Source organism: Dama dama, chromosome 4, assembly GCF_033118175.1.
Source record: "Dama dama isolate Ldn47 chromosome 4, ASM3311817v1, whole genome shotgun sequence".
Classification (NCBI taxonomy): domain Eukaryota; kingdom Metazoa; phylum Chordata; class Mammalia; order Artiodactyla; family Cervidae; genus Dama; species Dama dama.
This window is the reverse complement of record NC_083684.1, coordinates 61,498,515-61,520,198: the sequence shown is the minus strand read 5'-3', so window position 1 is coordinate 61,520,198 and position 21,684 is coordinate 61,498,515. Positions and strand designations below refer to the sequence as shown.

Genomic DNA, 21,684 nt, shown 5'->3' with positions numbered 1-21,684 from the left:
GCTGTTATCAAACCTCAGAGGAACTACCGCCTTCCAGGGACTTTCCTCCAAGATGTTCCTTGTGTCTTTCCTGTCTAAACATCCAGATTCTGGGAGAGGTGATTTATTCTGCCCAGCTTTAGCCAACTACTGATAGGAGGTTGTCCATTTTCATTTGTTCCAGGACAAAATCAACTCCTAACAGCATGTTTGCGTACCCATCACAGAATCTACCCAGTGAGCTTGGAACTATTAACCCCAGTTTACAGATGAGGAAACCAAGGCTCAGAGTGGTTAAGAAGCTTTCCTAAAGTCACATGGCTAGAAGGATTTAGAATAAGTAGACCAAAAGATATGAGACCCAAGAGATCACGTGACCCACAGAGACTGACCTGAATACACTTCCTGCTTGCATTCAGGTTCTTAGGATCTGGCTACCCATCTGTGTGTCTTGCCCTATTTTCCATATCTCTGTAGCCTTCCAAAAAATGCCCTTTTAGCCTAAGCTAGTGTGAGTGGGTTCCTTGCGTCAAAAAGAATCCTCAAAGAGGACTTCTTCCCTGGTGGTACAGTGGATAGGAATCTGCCTGCCAATGCAGGGGACACGGGTTCAATCCCTGGTCTAGAAAGATTCTACATGCCCTGGAGCAACTAAAGCCCATGCACCAAACTACTGAGCCTGTGAGCCACAACTGAAGCTCATTTGGTGCGCTTAAAGCCTGTGCTCCGCAACCAGAGAAGCCACTGCAGTGAGAAGCCCGTGTATCGCAACAGAGAGTAGCCTTTGCTCAGTGCAACTAAAGAAAGCCTGCATGTAGTAACTGAAGACCCAGCACAACCAAAAATAAATACATCATTTAAAAAAATTTAAAAAAAAAAACACTGTATGAAAACATAAGAGAATATTAAAAAAAAAAAAAAAAAGGAATTCTCAAAACAGCAGTATGCTGGAGTGGCTCATAGGAGCTGACTGTTAAAAATTCAGGAATTGTCAGCCGGCAGTTTAATCATCTGGAACTTAAGACTGACATAGCAGGAGATTTCACACCATGGAGACTGGCCAAAGTTACTTACCAAGGATTTTATTTTATTCCAGAAAGCCACTGTATTTTATTGTTTTTATTGGAGTATAATTGCTTTTGTGTGTGTGTTTGCAGTTTATTTTACACCAGCAGGTCACAGCTTTTGAGGCAAGGCATACGCAGAGAAAGCCAGGGAGCAGGAGCCACTGGATGGAAAAGACGGGAGGAGACAAGAGTCCCTAGAGCCCTGTCCAAAGCTTCTGCGTCTCCTTTATCTGTTTCACAAGCACTGCGTTGTCCAGGAGCCAGCCCACAGGGCTGCTGAGTCTCTGAATGAAATGGTCTCAATAGGCCAGAAGTTGCTATTTCCTCCCATCCTCCCCTCAGAAGCAGAGCCAAGATTGGTCAGGGTTTATTGGAGGGTACCGGAACCATACTAAGGCAAGTTCCAGATGTCTGGTGTCAGTTGGGGTCCATGTCTTCACTGTCCGACATGGAGTGGGAGTGCTGGACAATCAGTCCCCCATGGGCAGCCACAGGGCCTTGGTCCGTGCTGCCTGCAGCCCCAGCTCCGGGCCTGCCCCCTCAGCCTCCTGATCCCAGGCCCGTGGGCAGCCTCGGTTCACCCACACCGGCTTGAGGTTTCCTGCTGAGGCCCACTCCACAAACTGGGAGCCCTGGTGTGGGGAGAGGCAGAGAGGCATGGTCAGCATATCTACTGGCTTGGTTGCTAAGCACATGCTTCCTTGGCAACAAGGGCTATTACTGAAGACAGGCTTGACCGTTGACCTAGGCTCTGTGGCTAGAAGGTTCAGCTCCCTGCAAGAAAACCTTCCAGATGCTGAGAGAAACAAGGTTGACCTTTATGGCTGTGGAACTTTCTCTCCTCAACAGCCCACACTCAAAGGAATGGGGCCAGTGGTAACTGTTGACGAGAAGTTTCCATCTGTTACCATCAGGAAACCAAGAGGGTGGACTGTAGGCTTCTGACTCAGTTGCTAGGGTGTGGTCCTTAGCAATGGGTTGGGCTGGGCATCAGGCCCTTGTTGCTAAGGAGATTCTCTTCCATAGCAACAGGGGCTCTAAAGGGGCAGGACCTCAGAACCTAGTTGCCAAGAAGTTTCTCCCCTTTAGCAATGGGAGTTCTAAGGGGGTGCAGCCAGGATCCCAGAAAAGGAGGAGTTTATTGGTGAAGTTTAAGACATTGGAGATGGAAAAGCAAAAAGTACCTGGGCAGATCCGAAATACCACAGGGCCTGGATGTCCTGGTGCAAGGCAAGGCAGCGGGTCAGGTGGTCCCGGTCTCCTGTCACCACATTCACCAGGCCTGCTGGCAATAAGGTGGCCATCTCCTAGAGGATGGGAGAATGGGTCATCCAGGGTTGGGAGGAAGGGAGTCAGAGACACTCAGGGCAGTCGGGAGGGTGAGGAGTGAGCATCTAGGGAGTGGCCATAGCGGGTCCTGGCAGGAATGGGACTGGGGTCATGACTGATAAAGGCTCACAGTCTGGAGAGAACCATCACTGGGACTACAAGATCTGAAGGCTCAGGTACCAGGATGTGGGTTACCATGGTTACCAAGGGGGGGGATGGGGTGATAGCTGAGCTCCTGCAAGCCATGGGGCATCTTTCATCCCATCTGCTGCTCCCCAGGCTGCTGGGAGCGGCGGCAGGCAGGCGGGCAACTGTACCTGGCAGACCTCCAAGGCAGGGATGGGACAGGCCCCGCTGGGCACCAAGACCACAGTGTTGCCGTGGGCCAGGGCGGGGGCCAGTAGGGACATGAAGGCCAGCAGGGGCCACTCATCTGGGCACACAATCGCTAGCACGCCCAGCGGCTCCCGCAGCCGAAGCACAGGGCCTCTCAGCTCTGTGACCTGCAGGGACAGGAAGGACGTCAAGGGCAGAGCAGGGGAGCCTGACTACCCTCCTCCAACCTTCTCTATCACCTGCCCTTTTTCTTCTCTCATCCCCAGTTCGTGTCTCCATAACAACTCCAATCATAATAATGTAGACAGTCACCTCAGCTGTGTGACCTTGGGTGAATTACTTAACCTCTCTGCGCCTCAGTCACTCACCTTTAAAGTGAGTATAATAATAGTGCCTACCTCAGAGATTTGCTGTTAGGAAAGAAAGAGTTAACGTCTACAGATCTCAAAACCTGGCCTGTGGGCTTGTGCGCATGTGCGTGTGTAAGTGTAAGGTTTTCCTGACTATGTTAATAATTGACTATCACTAAACTGCACACACTTTATTTTTTTTGGCTCCGCCACCTTGAGGCCTGTGGGATCTTAGTTCCCCAACCAGGGATCAAACCCGCATCCTCGGCACTGGAAGCAGGAAGCCTTAACTGCTGGACTGCCAGGGAATTCACCTAAACTGCACATACTTTAAAGAGTACAATTTGATGAGTTCTGATATATGTATACACCCACGAAACCAACAACCACAATCAAGATAATGAACTCCACCCCCCCAAATTTACTTGTACCCCTGGATAATCCTTCCTTCCTGCCTCTACTTGAACCCTCTGTCTCTGTCCTCAGACAACCAGTGATCTGCTTTCTCTCTATAAATTAGTCTGTGTTTTCCAGAATTTTCTAGACATAGAATCATACAGCCTGTACTCTTTTTTATCTAGCTTCTTTCATTCAGCATAACCGTTTTAAGCTTCACGCATGCTGTAACTTGTTCCTTCCTGAGTGTGAGTAGGACCCCATTATATGTATGCCTTAAAAAAAAATTTTTTTTTAATCTTTTAATTGCATCACATGACATGTGGGATCTTAGTTCCCTGAAAGGGATCAAACATGCACCTCCTGCGTTGGAAACCCAGGGTCTTCACCACTGGGCCACTAGGGAAGTCCCTGTGGTTATGGATGGACCATAATTTGTTTATCTATTAACCTACTGGGGACATTTGGATTCCTCTTTTGGTTTACTATGAATAATGCTGCTATACCCATTTGTGCATAAGTCTTTGTATGTGTTCATACAAACTGAACTGATACATGTGTTCAGTTCATTTTTCTTGGGATAAAACCTAGAAATTGCATTTATTTAGATAAATACCTAGGAATCATGTTTAAAGGGTATTTAATTTTTTAAGGAAGTGCCAAACTATTTCCCAAAGGAATTGTTCCATGGATGGTCCCACCAACAGCCTCCAGAGAGCCACTGGACCCCCCAGTCTGGCTCCTTCCGGACTCCTTGCTCTGACCCCACTCCAGACTGCCTGCTCTGTCTGCCGGCCCACGGACCCCTCTCACCTGCAGGGCGCAGCCTTGGACCTGGACCCGGGCCCCCCAGGCCCGAAGCCGCTTCACACTCAGCTCCACCTCCGCCTTGGCGACCTTGAGCTCCACGCCGTCCCTCTCCAGCCTCGAGACCAGGCTGGGCTCTCGGCGTTGCAGCGCAGCCGCCAGGGCCCACAGCAGGGCTGCTCTGGCCGCTGGGGACTGGCTCATCCAGCTGTGGGCGGACGCAACCGTGCACACTGGGGATTGGCTTCCTCATCCTGGCTCTTCCCGGTGCCCCACCTCTGTTCACAGCCCCTCGCCTGGGGGTCCAGGCCCCACTGCTCGTCTGCCCAGGGAGGAGAGTGAGGGGCTGGAAACACATCCTGTCAGCTCTGAGAGCTCAGATTCCGCAGCGTGGAGTCCAGCCCTGGGGTTTCAGACTCCGTCCTCTAACACCCCATGACCCCTGGGCTATCTCATGTGATGCACCCCGCCACCCCCAACTTACCCGGGGGCGGCCTGGTGAGCTGCCTCCACGGCACCGCGGATATCCTTGGCTCCGCCCTCAGCCACGTAACCATGGAGACTGCCCTGTGAATCCCGGATGGGCCTGGAACTCCTGGCTCCAGGAGCCTGGAAACGGCCCCCAACAAAGAGCCCATAGGGGGGTGCTGGGCTGCAGGAGGATGAGGGGTGGGGATGGGTCTGGGCTGTCCCTGCCCAGAACCCACCCTCACCCCTCCCTGGAAGGACCATTCCGGCTCCCACGAGCCTCTGTGGGACCCACACTCCTGGCCCCGTGAATCTCTGGGGGAGCACAGAGCTTCATTGAGTGGAACTGAGACTCTTGTCAGGCTTGGGAGGTGGGGGTGAGGCCGTTAAGACTCAGAACGCAATTCTCAGGGGGACGCAGGGACCCCCCGCTCCATGGCCCCAAAGACCCTCCCTTCAGTCCCGGAGGATCCCCTCTTCCCCTCCACCCTCCAGGGATTCTGGGAGTTGTAGTCCCTACACTAGCTCACCCTGTTTCAGGTCCAGCTGGTAGGGTTGAGGGAAGAGCAAGGCCAAAGGTATCATAGTTGAGAGTCTTGGACAGGTAGGGAATCCAGGCAGGGGTCCCCGAAGGGCGCAGATACTCATACAGACCCTGGGAGAGGGGCAGTGTCAAGAGGATGTGAGATGGGCACAAGCTGGATGAAGGGGTGGTGCCATGCGGGGAGGGGAGTACTCACATCTTGCCCCCCGTGCCAGGAGGACCCGCTCTCCTTGCAACCACCTGTGGGCACTGCAGGGTCCCTGAGGCCATGGGCATTGATCCAGACCGTGCCCACCTGGAGCCTGTGGGGGAGCAAGGGACATCAGAGACAAATGCAGAAAGTTGGGGGGGGTGAGTCAGAGAGGCGAGGATGGGGGGAGAGACCCACAGAGTGGGGGAGATGCGGAGACGGGAGCTGGGGCCTCCCAGCAGGCCCCCTGTGTGCCCCAGCGGGCATCCACTGACCCATAAGCCAGCTCCAGGGCCTGCCCCAGTCTCTCACTCCACACGCTGGCGCTCCCTCCGCGGGGCGTCCCGTTGGCCACGGCCAGGGCCTCCTTGGCTGTGCGGAATGGGGAGGCCACCACCAGAGGCCACGGCACCTGGAGGGGGTGACAGGGGCTCAGAGGGCCTGGCCGGTCCCTCCCTCCAACACCCCATGACACCCTAGGGGTCCGCAGCTAGCAGCCCCAGGCCCAGTCCAAACGGCCGCCCCGGGGACCTCTGTGTGCGGCTGCTGCTGCCCATGCCCAGCCAAGGATGGGTGGGAGGAATAGGGTCTCTGGGACCCAAAGGGCTCACCTCTGCCTGGGAACACGGGGAGGCTGGAGGCAGATCAGAGACCAAAGTTGGGGGGAAGAATGGGCTGTCTGAGGGCACACTGCCAGCCTGGAAGACCTGGGAGAAAGAGGACAAGACCTGCGAGTCCGCTCCGGTCCTTCCTCCCCCAGACCCGGGGTCAGCCCCCGGCCCCTCCTCCCTCAGACCCGGGAGTGAGATCTCAGGCCCCTCCAAAGTACTCCAGAGTCTGTACCAGGCTCACCTGTGCGCCTTGGCTCTGGGCCTCGCGCACGTAGCGCTGCGCCAGGTCACGGGCGGCAGCCCCCCGAGCACCCATGTCCACGGCCCCGTCTAGCCCGCGGCCGCAGCGAAGCCGCCCCATCCTCTCCTGGAGCCGCCTCATCGTCTCATCCCACACAGCCTCCTGGATGAGGAGCCTGAGGCCCCCCTGTCAGGAAAAGGGAGGGGTCAGAGTGGACAAACTCAGGGCCCACGCGGACGGGTCACACACCCACAGAGGCCCAAGATGGGGGGACATACATGTAAAGGTCAGAGGAGGGTCTGGGCGAAGAGGCTGAGGACCCTGGAGACTCCCTGAGGCTCCAAATCCCAGGCGGGATGTGGAGTTACAGAAAGCTGGTGACGCAGAGTGAACGGAGAGGTTAGAAATCTAGGACGTGGACACTTAGAAAAAGGAAGAGTCCGAGTGAACAATAGGGGCTTCCCAGGTAGCTCAGTGGTAAAGAGCCTGTCTACCAGTGCAGGAGACACAAGAGACATGGGTTCGATTCCTGGGTTGGGAAGATTCCCTTGAGGAAGAAATGGCAACCTACTCCAGTATTCTTGCCTGGGAAATCTCATGGACAGTAGAGCCTGAAATCTCATGGACAGTAGAGCCTGGGAAATCTCATGGACAGTAGAGCCACAGTCCACGGTGTTGCAAAGATTTGGACATGATGCAGTGCTTAAAGTAACAGTGAAGGATAGACCCAGAGCCCCCTCATCTGCAGAACCAGGAGCGGCGGGAATGTGGAGACTCAGAAACTTGAAGGGCGGATGTCCGGCACATGCGATGGTGTAAAGATAAAAGAGTTTGGAGACACAAAGAACTGAAAATTAAAATGAAAGAAGACAGGAGGCCCCAAGCTCCGGTGACGGACATGCCCAGCCCCCAGGATGGGGGCCCCACGGGCACAGGAGTCTCACCGGGCCGCGGTCAGACCAGGCTGCATCCACGATGCCCTCCACGGCCGAGTCCACATCCGCCACCTCTGTCAGGAGCAGCAGCGACTCAGCCCCCAGTGCCAGGCCCAGCTGGGGACCCCAGCCTGCCAGGGTCCGCCGTAGGGTGCGTCCTTCCTGGGGGAGTCACACAGTGTTCATCAGGGGGCAGAGCATGCTGGCCCCACCCCAGCCGTGTCCCTGCCCCTCGACTCCAAGATACCTCGATGGCTCCGCAGAAGGCCACCTTCTGGACTCCAGGCTGGGCAGCCAGGACAGGCCCCAGGGAGGCAGGGCCGCTGATCACATTGAGGATTCCTGGGAATGGGCCTAGCTCCCCTGCCAGCTGGGCCAGGAGGAGGGGCGTCGGGGAGGCTGGGGGCACCAGGACCACCACAGTGCAGCCTGGGGGAAGTAGGCAGCTCAAGACCGAGGAGTCCAGACCCCCAGGCCCCTCCTCCCCAAACCCAGGGGTCCAGAATCCCTGCCCCTCCTCCCTCAGACCCAGAGGTCCCGCCCCCGCCGACCACTTACCCACAGCCAGTGCAGGGCAAATCCTCCACATCATGTCGAGGAAGGGGAAGGTGGGGGGCAGGATGAGACCAATCACTCCTGCAGGAAGAAAGGAGACTGGGCGAAGGCCCCGGGGGGAGGGCGAGGGGAGTGGGGGCAAGGGGCTGGGACTCCGGCGGCTCACCCATGGGCTCCCAGCCTGCCAGCGCCTCCTCCTGGGTGTGCGCCTGGACCGCGTGGTACTGCAGCAGCTGCTGGGCCAGGGGCACATCCCTGTCTCGAACTTCTCGAACGGCCCGTCCGGTAACCAGGGACTCCAGGGTCCACAGCAGCCGCTGGTGCTTCTGGATCGCCTTGGCCAGCCTGTGGAGCATGCAGCAGGGGATGCCCATTTCCCACCGCCCCTTGGCCAGGTAGAGTCCTGGAACACAGCCTGTGTCCCTGAACTACAGTTCCCAGGAGCCCTTGGGGGCATTCCCACACGATTTACCAGGCGTGGAGGGCACCAAAGCTTGATGAGAAATGTAGTCTGGGAAATACTCAAAACCTCAGGTTGCTGTGTAAAGATCTTGGCCACCTCCCTCAAAGGTGCCAGGGAATGAAAACTTAACCTCTAATCTCAATTGTTCTTTGGGAAATGGCATCTTTGTCTCTAACTTCCCCAAGAGTGTTTTGGGGTGGGACTTCTCTAGTGGTCCAGTGGTTAAGGCTCTGTGCTCCCAGTGCAGGGGGCCCTGATTCAATCCCTGGTTAGCGAACCACGTCCCATATGCTCCAACTAAGAGTTTGCATGCCACAACTAAAGATCCTGCATGCTCTGGTGGCTCTGTGGTGAAGAATCAGTTTGCAATGCAGGAGCTGCAGGAGACGTGGGTTCAATCCCTGGGTGGGGAAGATCCCCTGGAGGAGGGCATGGCAACCCACTCCAGTATTCTTGCCTGGGAGAGTCCATGGACAGAGGAGCCTGGCAGGCAACAGTCCATAGGGTCACAAAGAGTTGGACACGACCGAAGCGACTTAGCACACACTCATCATGCCTCAACTAAGACCCGACACGGCCAAATACATAAATATTTAAATAAAACCAAAAAATGGTTTTGGGGGCTTCACCAGTCCCAAGAAGCTGTTGAGAAATGGTGCCCTGAAGAGTCCCACGGATATTTGGAGAATCAGACTTTGTCATTACAAATCCCAGCAAACAGTGGGAAACGGATGTTTCAACTGCTCAAAGGCAAGCTGGGAACACCAGCCTGAGCTGCCAATGAATTCAGTGTGATGTTGGGAAAGAGTCTTTGTTCTCAAATCCATCTCCATCCCCTGGGGTCCACACCTTGAGTGCATCACCTGGTCAGATGTTGGGCCCGAAACGCTCCGGGTTGCATGCTCCAGTTCTCCAAAGAGGCTCTGGCAGCCTCCACAGCTGCGGCCACATCCTCGCTCTGTGCCTGCAGGCAACTGGCCAAGTTCTCTCCTGGGGAGATGAATGGGGGGACCCATTTGGAAGGTGGGGGGAGCCTTTGTCAGAACTGGAGGGGGCTGACATTTCTGGTGCCCAAGAGTACCCCAAGGCAGTAAAGCTGGTCCCCTGCCCCACTCTGGGTCTCAGTTTTATCATCTGACAAATGGGGATAAATCTATATAGGTCTTTGCTCTGACTGCCGCCCACAGGCAAGGATGGGATTTTATGAGACAGCAATTTCAAAACTGTCCACAGGGACTTAGGACCATAGCTAGGAGGACTGTTATCAAAAGGAGCCAGAAATCTCAGCCTTCTTCTCCCACCAGCTGCTCCCTGCCCTCAGGGCCGTGAGCAAAGGGACTGGTGTGTTGTTGGTGGGGACGCTTGGGGCCACAGATGCCTCTCCCTCCCAGGTCTGGGGGACATCATGTACCTGTGATGGGATCCTGGCAAGGTACTGAACTCCTGTGTTCTGGTTTTAACCACTGTCCATTAACATAGTGACCCAAGTGCCGGTCCTGGGTGTCCAACCAGGCCTGGGGGAGGTGGAGACAGTTAGGAAAGAGGTCTGAGAGGTGGCTGGGAGAGCTGGACCCCTACCCAGAGTCCTCTGGGAGGGGAATATCGGTCCCTTTTGCCTCATCAGTTATTTTCCTGTGTAGGGAGAAAATACATATAAATACATGTGTGTGATAAATCACTCAGTCTTTGCGACCCCATGGACCATAGCCTGCCAGGCTCCGCCGTCCATGGGATTCCCTAGGCAAGAATACTGGAATGGGTTGCCGTGACCTTCTCCAGGGGATCCTCCCAAGCCAGGGATTGAACCTGCATCTCTTATATCTCCTGCATTGGTAGGCAGGTTCCTTACCACTTTAAAACATTAAATTAAAAAAAAATTAAAAAAAAAAAAAACAAAAAAAACATTAAATTAACCATTTTTAAATTCTGTTTTTTATTTTTTTAAAAATTCTGTTTTTTAAGTTGATATGTTGTATTTTCATTTTTATTCAGCTAAAGAATTTTTTTTTTTTTGATATAATATTCCATTGTCTGGAGTGATGGCATTTGGTTTATCTATTCATCAGTTGATGGCCATTTGGGTTATTTTCTGCCTTTTGGCTATTGTGAATAGTACTGCTGTGAACATTCATGTACAAATCTCTGTTTGAATACCTGTCTACTTCTTTTGGGTACATGTACCCCAGAGCTGCTGGATCATATAGCAATGCTCAGAGTAACTTACGCAGGGAACACGAAACTGTTTACCACAGCAACCATTTTACATTTCCCACTAGCAGTGTATGAAGGATGTCCTATTGACTTTTACACATGGAGAATGTGAACAAAGGATTAATAAAACTTTTTCTTCTCCATGGAGAAATGACCTTCTTGAATAGAAATGACCCTGGTGGTCCAGTGGTTAAGCATCTGCATTTCTAATGCGGGTTTGCTCCCTGATCAGGGAACTAAGATCCTGATGCAGCTAAAAAGAAAAAAAAGAAATGATTTCCCTGGAAATCTGATAAAATTAGTTATATTTCTAGACAACACTGACCCTTGACTGATCCACTATACCTGGACTGGGAAAACTGGGAATAGACCATAAATATCCAGTGGGAGACATCATTTTGCCAACAAAAGTCCGTATAGTCAAAGCTATACAGAAGTCAAAGTCAAAGCTTTCCAGTAGTCATGTGTGGATGAGAGAGTTGGACCATAAAGAAGGCTGGGTGCTGAAGAATTGATGCTTTCTAACTGTGCTGCTGGGGAAGACTCTTGAGAGTCGCTTGGACAGCAAGAAGACCAAACCAGTCATTCCTAAAGGAAAGCAACCCAGAAAAATTGGTGCTGAAGCTACAATACTTTGGCCACCTGATATGAAAAGCCGACTCACTGGAAAAGACCCTGACACCGGAAAAGACTGAAGGCAACAGAAGAAGGGGGCAGCAGAGGATGAGATGATTAGATAGTATCACCAACTCAATGGACATGAATTTGAGCAAACTCCGGGAGAGAGTGGAGAACAGAGGAGTCTGGCGTGCTGCAGTCCATGGGGTCACAAAGAGTCAGACACAACTTAGCAACAGGACAACAAGGACAACAACAACAACCCAGTGGCAAGTCAGAGCCCTGAGAGTTCCTTGCATGCTCTGCATTCTTATGATGGACATGTCCCTTGCCTGGACCCTGGAAGCAATGTCCACGGCCTGTACCACTGGTACGGGGTCTCTTTGGGAGGTGGGACTTTTAAGCCAGGTGGCTTCCACATCTCCCTGGAAGATGGGGATGATCACAGTCCCTCCCTATGTCACAGGTCAGTGGTGAGAATTAAATGGCTCACTATGTATCATACACTCAGAAGGACACTTACTTAAGACTTTCTATTAATTTTACTGCATTTCACCCTCTCTGTCTGCTTCCTGTTTCTTTGTCTCCCTGGTCCTGTCTTCCCTAAATCCTTGCTAAATCTAAGGTATCCTTCCTACTTTTTTCTTTCTGTAGACTGTTTTCTCTTTGCATCCCCAATGCCTCAGCCTCCTGATTTTTCTCTTACTCGGCCAGGTAGGCCTTCTCATTTTTTTTTCTTTTTTAGAATTAGGAAGATTTTTTAAAAAAATTCTTTATATGCTCTCATTTCTCTTTAAAGTTAAACAATTTTTAAGTAAAGTAAAAATTCAGAAGTTCCAAATTCAAAGGGCCCCATGGAAAGTCACATTTTGGAAAAAGTTGGGGATGTATGAACATGAGTTGGACACTAGACAACATTAAAGAATGACTGTTCATGTTGCTAATGTGAAAATGGCCTGGTGGTTATGTTGCAAAATGAGTCCTTATCTGTTAGAAATGAAGATTCAAATATTTATGAGAAGTTAACAGGCCATTGGGTTTTAAATCACCCCAGGAAAAAAAGAGAAAACAAAGAAATACAACACTGGATGAAATGTTGATGACTGTTGACATTGAGTGATGGGTGAATTAGAGTTCATAATTTAAGTACTCTGTGAAAGTTTGCAAAATTTCCCCCCCCAAATAAAAACAAAACCTGGAAAGAATGTTCCACAGGGTCCTGGCAGGCTATGCTGGGGTGAGAAGAGGCCACTGGTAGAGACTAAGAACTCAGGACTTGTCTAAAAAGACAGTTAGCTATTGGATCCAGATGATATTTGTCAGGGAATGTGAGCCAAAGGTTGCCAAACTTTGGAATTTTATTTTCAAGAGAAGCTGGAATCCCGGATGTTTACTTGAAATTAGTTGTCCACTAACGCACATTTTTAAAAATAAAGTTCAGGCCAAAGAAAACATGTTAGCTGGTTGAATCTGGTCCACAGATTGTAAGGTTGAACTGCAGGGCGGCAGGGGGGTGGTGGTAAGAGTTGTGGGGGCCCATGGGCTCTGGAATCCAGGGTTCAGGTTCAAATCTCAGTCTGATATTTTTTTAAGCTGTGTTGACCATGAGCCAATTACTTACCTCTTTAAGCCTCTGTGTGCTGTCACTAAATGACAATAATCCCCTTTCACAACTGTTTTGGGGATTAAATGATATCATGCTGAACACAGGGGTTTCCCTGGTGGCTCAGTTGGTAAAGAATCGGCCTGCAATGTGGGAGACCTGGGTTCGATCCCTGGGTTGGGAAGACCCCCTAGAGAAGGCATGGCAACCCACTCCAGTATTCTTGCCTGGAGAATCCCATGGACAGAGGAGCTTGGTGGGCTGCAGTCCATGGGGTCGCCGAGTCGAACACAACTGAGTGACTAAGCACTTGCTAAGCACAGAGGCTGGCACACAGAAAGCACCCAACAAATATAAGTCATGTATTGAGTATTATGCCATTATTGCTATTTCAGGATAGTCCATCTCTAACCAACCTCCAGGTGTGGGAATTCTCTGTTCCATCCCATATCCACTTATCTAAGTCTGCACTGTGTGTGTGCTCAGTCACTTCAGTCGTGTCCAACTCTTTGCAACTCTATGCACTGTAGCCCAGGCTCCTCTGTCCATGGGATTTTCCAGGCAAGAATACTGGAGTGTGTTGCCATTTCCTCCTCCAGAAATCTTCCTGATCCAGGGATCAAACCCACATCTGCACTGCACGCAGATTCTTGACTGCTGAGCCACGGGGGAAGCCCTACACTACATTTCTAAATAATCTTATCATTCCCGCTGTTCAATTCTCTTTCTTCTGTGAGCTCCCTGTCTCCAGACCTGAGGCCCAGGCACAGGCAGTATCTGACTCCTGCACATGACCCAAGGCTGTCCCCAGGTCCCTCTCATCATAGCCATGTGATAACTAAGCCCAACCTTCCTGTGACCCTACTCCTCTTGGGTGAGGTGGGAGGACAAGGACAGGGCCAGACACGAGCCACTGTCCTTGCCCTCTCAGTATCTCAAACCCTGTTCCTCCTGCATCTCTGCCTCATCCCCTCCTCCCCATCTCTACAGCCCACACCAGGCTCTGGTCTTATCTTCTTTCACGCATGTGAACCACTGTTCTAAACCTCTTCCTCTTTCCCTCCAGAGAAGCCCAAGTTTCTCACACGTGGGTGCCAGAGGGCCCTGTGAGATCAGGATGGCTCCATGGGGGATTCTAAGGGACCTGTATAGAAAATTCGAGGCACTCAACTTATACAGAAGGGATAGGCTACCCACTCCAGTATTCTTGGGCTTCTGTTGTGGCTCAGCTGGTAAAGAATCAGCCTGCAATGCAGGAGAGAGACCTGGGTTCGATCCCTGCGCTGGGAAGAATCCCCTGGAGAAGGGAAAGGCTACCCACTCCAGTATTCTGGCCTGGAGAATTTCATGGGCTGTATAGTCCACGGGGTCGCAGAGTCGGACATGACTGAGCGACTTTCACTACTTATACAGGGAACCCCAAGAGCGTTCTGGGGGACTCTGAGGGATCGCTGGAGCCCCACGAGATAATTCTGCGGGGTCGAAGGTAATTATAGGAAGTTCTGATACATCCTGGGGTTCTGAGAGTTCCTGAGACTATAGGAACTTCACAAGTATTGAAGTGATGCCTGAGGAATCCCGGGGGCTCCTTGGAGGTCTCCAGATGGTCAAAGGAGACCTCCTCCTGTAATTCTAGGACCCCGGGAGCCATAGGATGTTCTGAGGAATCACGGGAAATGGACGCAGGTTCTGAGGGCCCTCAGAAGAATTCTGAGCCCCACAGGAATTCTGAGTCCGCGGGGATCACAGGAGGTTCTGAGGAGACGCTGAAGAACCACAGGACCCACTGGACAGATTCTGAAGAGTCGGGGAAGCGGTACACTGAGTCTTGGAGCGTGGAACCGCACAGGCACTAAGACTCGCGAGAACAGACTAAAGGGCAAAGAGACAGCAACCGTAAAGGGCCAAGGGAACGCCCTCCAGCCTGGATCCTAAGGAGCAGCGGGAGCCGAGAGGGCGGAGCTGCTGAGCTGCCGCGGTGGATCACGGGAGTCCGCGCGCAAAACTGGGCCCTGACGGCCGCGAAGGGGTTTAGGCAACGCGGATCCAGGCAAGACCTCACCAGTGCGCATGCGTGGCTCTCTGGCGCCGGTCCGTATTCCAGCGTCGTGAAGATCTCGCAGGCGCGCGATGCTGTGCGTGTAGCAGCCATCACTCTCAGACCGTTTTCCACGGACTGCGGGGCTCTCTGCCCGAAGGAACCTGGAGGTCCGAAGGGCAGCACCGCCCCCTCTAGCCCAAAGGGCGGAGCTACAGGAGATAGGCCATAACTCCACCTTAGCACCGGGTTACTCCGCTTATAGGTCTGCGCGGGGGAAGTGCAGTTTGGAGCATGCGCAGTCCTCAAAGGCGGGGGAATGAAAATGTGTGTGCTAAGTCGCTTAGTCGTGTCCGACTCTTTGCGATCACATGGACTGTAGCCCGCTAGGCTTCTCTGTCTATGGGATTCTCCTGGCAAGAATACCAGAGTGGGTTGCCATGCCCTCCTCTAGGGGATCTTTCTAACCCAGGGAGCGAACCCCTGTCTCCTGCGGCTCCTGCATTGCAGACTGATTTTTTTTTTTTTTTTGCAGACTGATTCTTTACCGCTGAGCCAACGGGGAATCCCAGAACGAAAATATGGGTGCCTTCAAATAGTTACGAGGCCTGCAGATTTAGAAGAGTGGCCGAATTGGTGTCTTCCCATCACCCTGATCGAAAGTGTGATTTTACTCCGAAATACCTTTATTTGAGAATCGAATCTACCTCTTGAGGACGAGGTTATTGAGATCAGACAGGAGTCTTTTAGGATGGACACTGAGGTTAAGGGGCTTCCCTGGTGGCTCAGACGGTAAAGAATCCACCTGTAATGCAGGAGACACGTGTTCGATCCCTGGGTCAGGAAGATCCCCTGGAGAAGTGAATAGCAACCCACTCCAGTGTTCTTGCCTGGAGAATTCCATGGACAGAGGAGCCTAGCGGGTTACAGTCCATGGGATCACACAGAGTCGGACACGACTGAGTGACTTTCACTTCACTGAGGTTAAGGCTTTAAAAGTGTGCTAGCTTTGCCCAGTAATCTAGCCAGATGTAGCTGGCGGGAAGGGGCGGAAGTGTGGCTTTTGTGGCGGGCGGGAAGAGGCGGAAGTGTGCCTTTAAACTACACAGGAAGTGTGGCATTTAGTGACTACCAAAATTTAGTTTTGATTGGTTGAGAGAGTTGCGTGGCTTCAGACTTAGACTGGATTGGTTTGTGATTAGGAATGCGGTTGCAGGATTGGTGAATGAGCTTTGCGGTAATAGGAAGTGTGGCCTACCCGAGTTCCTGGTTACGCAGAGACCGGAAGAGTGGCTGTTATTTACATATTTGGCACTTAGTCTAGAGATACTGGCTCCCGAGAGATTTGATTTGACGCAGTATCTGGTCTGAGTGAAATTATAGTCTCAGGCTAGGTTCGCAGATTTTCGTACAGAATTGTGGGTGTCGGGAGTCGGTTGAGGGCCGGGAAGCAGGCCTCAGAGTTCGGTTCCCGCTGAAGGTCCCCCCACGTCGGGGTTGCTGAGGACGCCTAGATCTGCTGCAGGGCCATGGCCGACTCGAAGCTGCTGGTGCCGGAGCTGAACGATGCAGAGACGATGGGCGCTGAGACGTCGCGTTTCGAGGAGCTGCTGCTGCAGGTGCAGACAGAATGAATTCCTGGGTCCCAGGGGATTCGGGGGATTTCTTTTATTTTTTTTTTTTTTGGCGTGGTGTGTTTGTGAACGTGTGAGCGCGCGCTCAGAAAGGGGACGACAGTTCCCAGCATGCACTGGGGAGGCAACAGGGCCTATGGGAGTTGTAGTTGTTTAAATTTGCTGCTCTTTGGATGAAATAGGAGTAGGATTGGAGTTGTTCCTCAGGTTCCTCAAAGTTGGAAGGGGACATAGTATGTCTTATGCCCTGCCTAGCTCATATAGGTAAACAGTGCTCACTGAACACTTGAGGAACCAACGAGGGGGTTCTGAGAGCACAAATGCCAAGCCTGGAAATTGTTTTTCTTCACACAGGCCTCCAAGGAGCTCCAGCAAGCCCAGACAAGCAGACCAGAATCTACACAGATACAGCCTCAACCTGGTGAGAAAGACAGAAACCCAAGGAGAGAGGGATAGAGTCCCAGAGAGAGGTGGACACAGACTGGGGGGGAGAGGAGGGAGGAAGGAGACACAGTAGCGGGGTATAGACGCCTTGGAGAGTGAACAGAGACCCAGAGAAAGCAGGGAGGTTACTGAGATCCAAAGAGGGGGGAGGGCTAAATTAGGAGATTGAGATGGACATATATATATATTATTATACGGTGGCTCAGCCTGTAAAGAATCCGCCTGCAATGCAGGAGACCTGGATTTGATCCCTGGCTTGGGAAGATCCCCTGGAGAAGGGAATGGCAACCCACTCCAGTATTCTTGCCTGGAGAGTTCCATGGACAGAGGAGCCAGGCAGGCTACAGTTCATGGGGTTGCAAAGAGTCAGACATGACTGAGTGACTAACACACACATATATAAAACAGATAACTAGGGGCTTCCCTCGTGGTCCAGCGGTTAAGATTCCAAGCTTCCACTGCAGAGGGCTCAGGTTTAATCCCTAGTTAGGGAACCAAGACCCCACATGCTCCTAAGAGTGGCCAAAAAGTAAAACAAAACAAAACAAAAACAACCTAATAGGACCTACTGTGTAACACAGGGAACTCTACTCAGTACTCTGTAATGACCTGTATGGGAAATGAATCTAAAAAAGAGTGAATATATGTGTATGTAGAACTGAATTACTTTGCTGTGTAGCAGAAAGTAACACAACTATACTCCAATAAAAATTTTAGAAAGAGATAGAGGGAATGGGTGACTTTGGGGCCAGAGATTCAAAGAGAATGAGAAATCCCAAGGAAGAGACCCAGAAAGTGGAAGACTAATACTCAAGGAGGGGGAACAGATCAAAGAAGGATGGACACTGAGACCCATGCAGAGACAGATGGTCAAGGACAAACCCACTCCCACCAGGTTTTTGCATCAAGACCAACTCAGCTGAAGGGAAGGTTTTCATCAACATCTGTCACTCTCCCTCCATCCCTCCGCCGGCTGACTTGACTGAGGATGAGCTGCTTCAGATGCTGGAGGAAGACCAGGCTGGGTTTCGCATCCCCATGAGTCTGGGAGAGCCACATGCAGAACTGGATGCAAGTCAGTGCCTTGAGAAGACCCAGGAATCTACTCCCCACCCCCACCCCCATGGTCCTTTCTTCCCTAGGACCAAAGATTCCAGGGCCCTGGACCACCCTCCCTCGGAACCTAGAAACTTGTTCTCCCGCGCCCCCAACCCCCTATCTGATCCTTTTCCCCAAGGCATATCTCTAACCTCCTGGGTATCCACAACCTCACTGGGCAGTCCTGGTTCTACTCACCTGGCCAGGCTGGCACTTCTCTCTGCCTCACCCCAGGAGAGAGTGGGGCTGGGCAGGTACTCATTAGCTGATCTGACTCTAGTCCTTGGCCAGCTCTCACTCACCCCTGTTTTCTCCTGCACCCTTTTCCCCTGTCTCTATGTCACTGCCTTGTCTAATCTTTTTTCTGTTGAGTTTCTGTCTCTATGTCCTTGTTTTTTCAATTCACATATGTCCCCTGAAGCCTCTTGGGATGATGCCTTGGCCAGTGCCTTGGGGAGTAGGCACTTATCAAAACTCAGAATCTGCCCTTGAGAAACTCTCAGTCTTGGATGAGGGCAGAGGAAGCAGATGCAATTTCAATATGGTGTGATTCTGTGCTGGGTTGGAGGGGGTTCTTCACTCCCACTAAAGGATTAGGGAAGGCTTCCTGGAGGAGGGCACATTGGATACAAGATTGGAAGGAATCAGAGCAGTTCATCAGGCCAAGATAGAGAAGAGGGTTCTAGGCAGAGAGGAGAGAGGGGTCCAGAGGCTGGAGAAATGATTCAGTTGGTCAGTGATCAGTAGTGATGGGAGGAAATTTACAGGGATGAAGTGCCAGAGAACTGAAATTCTCTGCAGCTGGAAGGGGGCTAACCACGTAGGGCCTCCAGCGCCAGGCTAAAGAACTCAGCCTTCCCCCAGTGGCGCTGGGGATCCCTGGGAGGACTGTGAACTGGGGAGGGTCAGGGTGAGCTCTGGGACTTGGTGGGAAAGGGCCAGAAGGGAAAAGACTAGAGACGAGGTGGTGGGTATGAGTCCAGACTGGCAAGTTCGGTATCTTTGACTTCCTAATTGTCTCTGGGTCTGTGGCTGCTGTCCTTGATTGTGTTTTCCTTGACTGTGTCTGGGCCATGGGGTTCCCACCGAGGGCTGGGGGGTCTCACCCCCTTTCTCTCCCCGCAGAAGGCCAGGGTTGTACCGCCTACGACGTAGCTGTCAACAGCGACTTCTTCCGGAGGATGCAGGTTGGGGGCGGGGCTGCGGGGGAGGCCTGGGCCGGGGCCTCTCCCTCCACCCCTTCAGCCCTCCCGCATCTCTTCTCTCTCTTTCACCCCCAGAACAGCGATTTCTTGCGAGAGCTCGTGATCACCATCGCCAGGGAGGGCCTTGAGGACAAATATGGCCTGCAGCTGAATCCAGGTGAGGGGGTGGGGTCAGTGCCACCGGGAGGAGCCGAAGTTTAGGCTCCTTGGAGTTTAGGAGGGCAGCTCCTGCGAGACGTGGTAGTGTGGGCAGGGATTATACTAGCCTCTGGGCTGTAGGGGGCTTACCCGGTGGCTCAGCGGTTAAGAATCCACCTACACTGCAGGAGACTCAGGAGACACAGGTTCGATCCCGGGCTCAGGGAGATCCCTTGGAGGAGGGCATGACAACCCGCCCCAGTATTCTTACCTGGAAAATGCCGTGGACAGAGGAACCTGGCACATTACAGCCCACGGGGTAGCAGAGAGTTGGCCATGACTGAAGAGACTGAGTTTCGAGGAGAGTTAGAGAGGGAAATGGGCCCAGGATTTCAGATAAGGGGCGGGGTCTGGAGAGCCCGGAAGGGGCGGGGCTAACGCAGGCAGGCTTTCTGAAGTCTAGCGTGGGGGTGTGGTCAGACCCCTGGCCTCCTAGGCAGAGGGCGGAGCCTCTCCTGTGAGGCTCTCCCGGCACAGGACCCTCTTCCCCTGAAGAGAAAGAGCAGAAGGAAACCTGGACCCATGTGCCCTGTGGCGCTGTGCTCCTTCCCCTCAGAGTGGCGCATACTGAAGAACAGACCTTTCCTGGGCTCCATCTCCCAGCAAAATATCCGCTCCCAGCAGCGTCCTCGGATCCAGGAGCTGGGGAACCTGTACACGCCCAGCTCCCCGAGACCTGAGGCATGGTAGGCATTCGACGGGACTCCTATCTCCTGTTTCCCAGACATTCTTTGTAATATCTGCCTCCATACTTGGGGACGGGGTCCTGGGGCTCTGGGAACACAGAGGGAAGAGAAGCAGAATTTCCCCTGGGAAGGTGTCCTAAGGCCCCAGGGCTGGGAGGGAGGAAGAGAGGCGATAGTCCTGGCCAAGCCCTGGCGGCTCTCCTGAGTTCTGGGTCTTGTTCCTCCCCAGCCCTGAGAAGCCTCACCTGAGCCTTTGGCTGGAGGCCCCTGACCTCCTCTTGGCCGAAATCGACCTCCCCAAACTGGTGAGCACATCCCCGTGATGTCTGGGGTCTTGGAGAGGGAGTGATGGGACAGATTCCAAAGAATGCTGCTAGAACAGTGTGAGCCTGGCTAGTGCTGCCCTGTGAGCCCAGCTGCCTGCTCTGTCCCCTGGGGGCTGCAGGCCCACTTCCGGTGCTGTCCTTACAGTGCTCAGACCTGTATTAATATGTCCTACCTTTTCCCGGGGCATCCCTAGTGGCTCAGATGGTAAAGAGCCTGCCTGCAATGCGGGAGACCCAGGTTAAATCCCGGGGTTGGGAAGATTTGGAGAAGGAAATGGCAAGCCACTCCAGTATTCTTGCCTGGAAAATTCCATGGACTGAGGAGCCTGGCAGGCTACAGTCTATGGTGTCTCAAAGAGTGGGGCACGACTGAGTAACACTTTGAGTTTCACCTTTTTTCTGGGAGATTAGACTCTTTAAATATGGCATCCCAACATGTGAGGCTTCTCTCTCTGGTCATGTTCTGATCATCCTGCCGCTGGGAAGGGAAGGGTGGACTGATTTCTCCTGCACCTCCAGGATGGTGCTCTGGGGCTGTCGCTGGAAGTCGGGGAGAATCGCCTGGTGATGGGGGGCCCCCAGCAGCTGTACCATCTGGATACCTACATCCCCCTGCGGATCAACTGTGATGAGAGCAAGGCAGCCTTCCATCAGAAGAGAAAGGTACCTGGGGGGCTGGGGTTTGGGGAAGCCAGGAACCCTGGGAGGCCTAGACTCCTGGATCTGAGGGTGGAGGGGGCAGGGGGCTGGCCCCCTGGGCTCTGAATCCTCTCTCCTCTTTCTTTCCCCAGCAATTGATGGTGGCGATGCCCCTTCTGTCAGTGCCTTCTTGACCGGATGTTTTCCTGTGCTTCTATGTTGAGGGGAGAGGGTGGTGGCTTCTCTAAAACTGAAATAAAAGATGTTTGCCTTTGTCTTGTGTCTGGCTAAGAGTACATGGGAATGGGAGGGATGATGGACATTGGACTGGAGTCCCTTAGAGGTCACTGCCCCAGCTCAGGCCTTGTCCTCTTCCCCGGATGTTCTCCCTGGCCTCCTAACTTCTCATCTCACTCCTTGTTTGTCCCCATCAAGGTCTCAGAGCTGACCTTGCCCAGCTCCTGTTCATGGCCCCTCCTTGGCTCTCCAGCACCCCTGGGAGAAGGTCCAAGCCCCTCCGCCGAGCACTCAAGACTCTGTGCTATCTGGTCCCCTTCACACTCCATTTTTCTCATCAGTCACTCAGGCTAACCACGGTGAACCACACTGGTTTTTTGCACCTTTCTGTAGTTCCCCTTGGTAGGATCCTTTTCTCTAGTACACCTACCCAGGTCTACTCCAGTACATCTCATTGGCTCACAGGGCTCATCTGA

At 52.7% G+C, this 21,684-nt stretch overlaps 2 protein-coding genes across 4 annotated transcripts; one reads left to right on the top strand and one right to left on the bottom strand.

Annotated features, from left to right (window-relative positions):
• Positions 1 to 1,083: 1,083 nt before the first annotated feature.
• ALDH16A1 (aldehyde dehydrogenase 16 family member A1) lies at positions 1,084 to 14,898 on the bottom strand. Its single transcript, XM_061139826.1, has 17 exons — positions 14,766 to 14,898; positions 9,683 to 9,785; positions 9,135 to 9,261; positions 7,975 to 8,153; positions 7,812 to 7,889; positions 7,501 to 7,682; positions 7,263 to 7,415; positions 6,319 to 6,504; positions 6,078 to 6,173; positions 5,742 to 5,878; positions 5,473 to 5,578; positions 5,263 to 5,387; positions 4,749 to 4,916; positions 4,271 to 4,472; positions 2,693 to 2,878; positions 2,231 to 2,353; positions 1,084 to 1,678 (listed from the first exon to the last, which is right to left on the bottom strand). Exons 1-17 carry the CDS (start codon positions 14,853 to 14,855, stop codon positions 1,517 to 1,519), a joined length of 2,403 nt encoding a protein of 800 aa, XP_060995809.1. The 5' UTR covers positions 14,856 to 14,898; the 3' UTR covers positions 1,084 to 1,516.
• On the top strand, positions 14,776 to 21,246 carry PIH1D1 (PIH1 domain containing 1). Of its 3 annotated transcripts, none has more exons than XM_061139828.1 (11): positions 14,776 to 14,911; positions 15,277 to 15,403; positions 16,222 to 16,360; positions 16,730 to 16,796; positions 17,715 to 17,894; positions 19,043 to 19,104; positions 19,198 to 19,279; positions 19,877 to 20,006; positions 20,236 to 20,311; positions 20,852 to 20,995; positions 21,124 to 21,246. In XM_061139828.1, exons 3-11 carry the CDS (start codon positions 16,271 to 16,273, stop codon positions 21,163 to 21,165), a joined length of 873 nt encoding a protein of 290 aa, XP_060995811.1. In that variant the 5' UTR covers positions 14,776 to 14,911; positions 15,277 to 15,403; positions 16,222 to 16,270; the 3' UTR covers positions 21,166 to 21,246. The 3 variants fall into 3 exon arrangements, with proteins under 3 accessions (XP_060995811.1, XP_060995812.1, XP_060995810.1); XM_061139829.1 differs by lacking the exon at positions 14,776 to 14,911 and adding an exon at positions 15,082 to 15,171; XM_061139827.1 differs by lacking the exons at positions 14,776 to 14,911; positions 15,277 to 15,403 and having other exon boundaries at positions 15,821 to 16,360.
• Positions 21,247 to 21,684: the final 438 nt, after the last annotated feature.

Bases quoted from the DNA above. Each gene is read 5' to 3' on its own strand.
- ALDH16A1 (XM_061139826.1), bottom strand. From the start codon at position 14,855: ATGGCTGCTACACGCACAGCATCGCGCGCCTGCGAGATCTTCACGACG. The intron at 7,416-7,500 runs GTATCTTGGAGT...TGACTCCCCCAG, and splicing joins CCTTCTGCGGAGCCATCGAG to GAAGGACGCACCCTACGGCG. The intron at 2,354-2,692 runs GTACAGTTGCCC...CCCATCCTCTAG, and splicing joins CTGCCTTGGAGGTCTGCCAG to GAGATGGCCACCTTATTGCC.
- PIH1D1 (XM_061139828.1), top strand. From the start codon at position 16,271: ATGGCCGACTCGAAGCTGCTGGTGCCGGAGCTGAACGATGCAGAGACG. The intron at 17,895-19,042 runs GTCAGTGCCTTG...CTCTCCCCGCAG, and splicing joins ACATGCAGAACTGGATGCAA to AAGGCCAGGGTTGTACCGCC. The intron at 20,996-21,123 runs GTACCTGGGGGG...TTCTTTCCCCAG, and splicing joins CCTTCCATCAGAAGAGAAAG to CAATTGATGGTGGCGATGCC.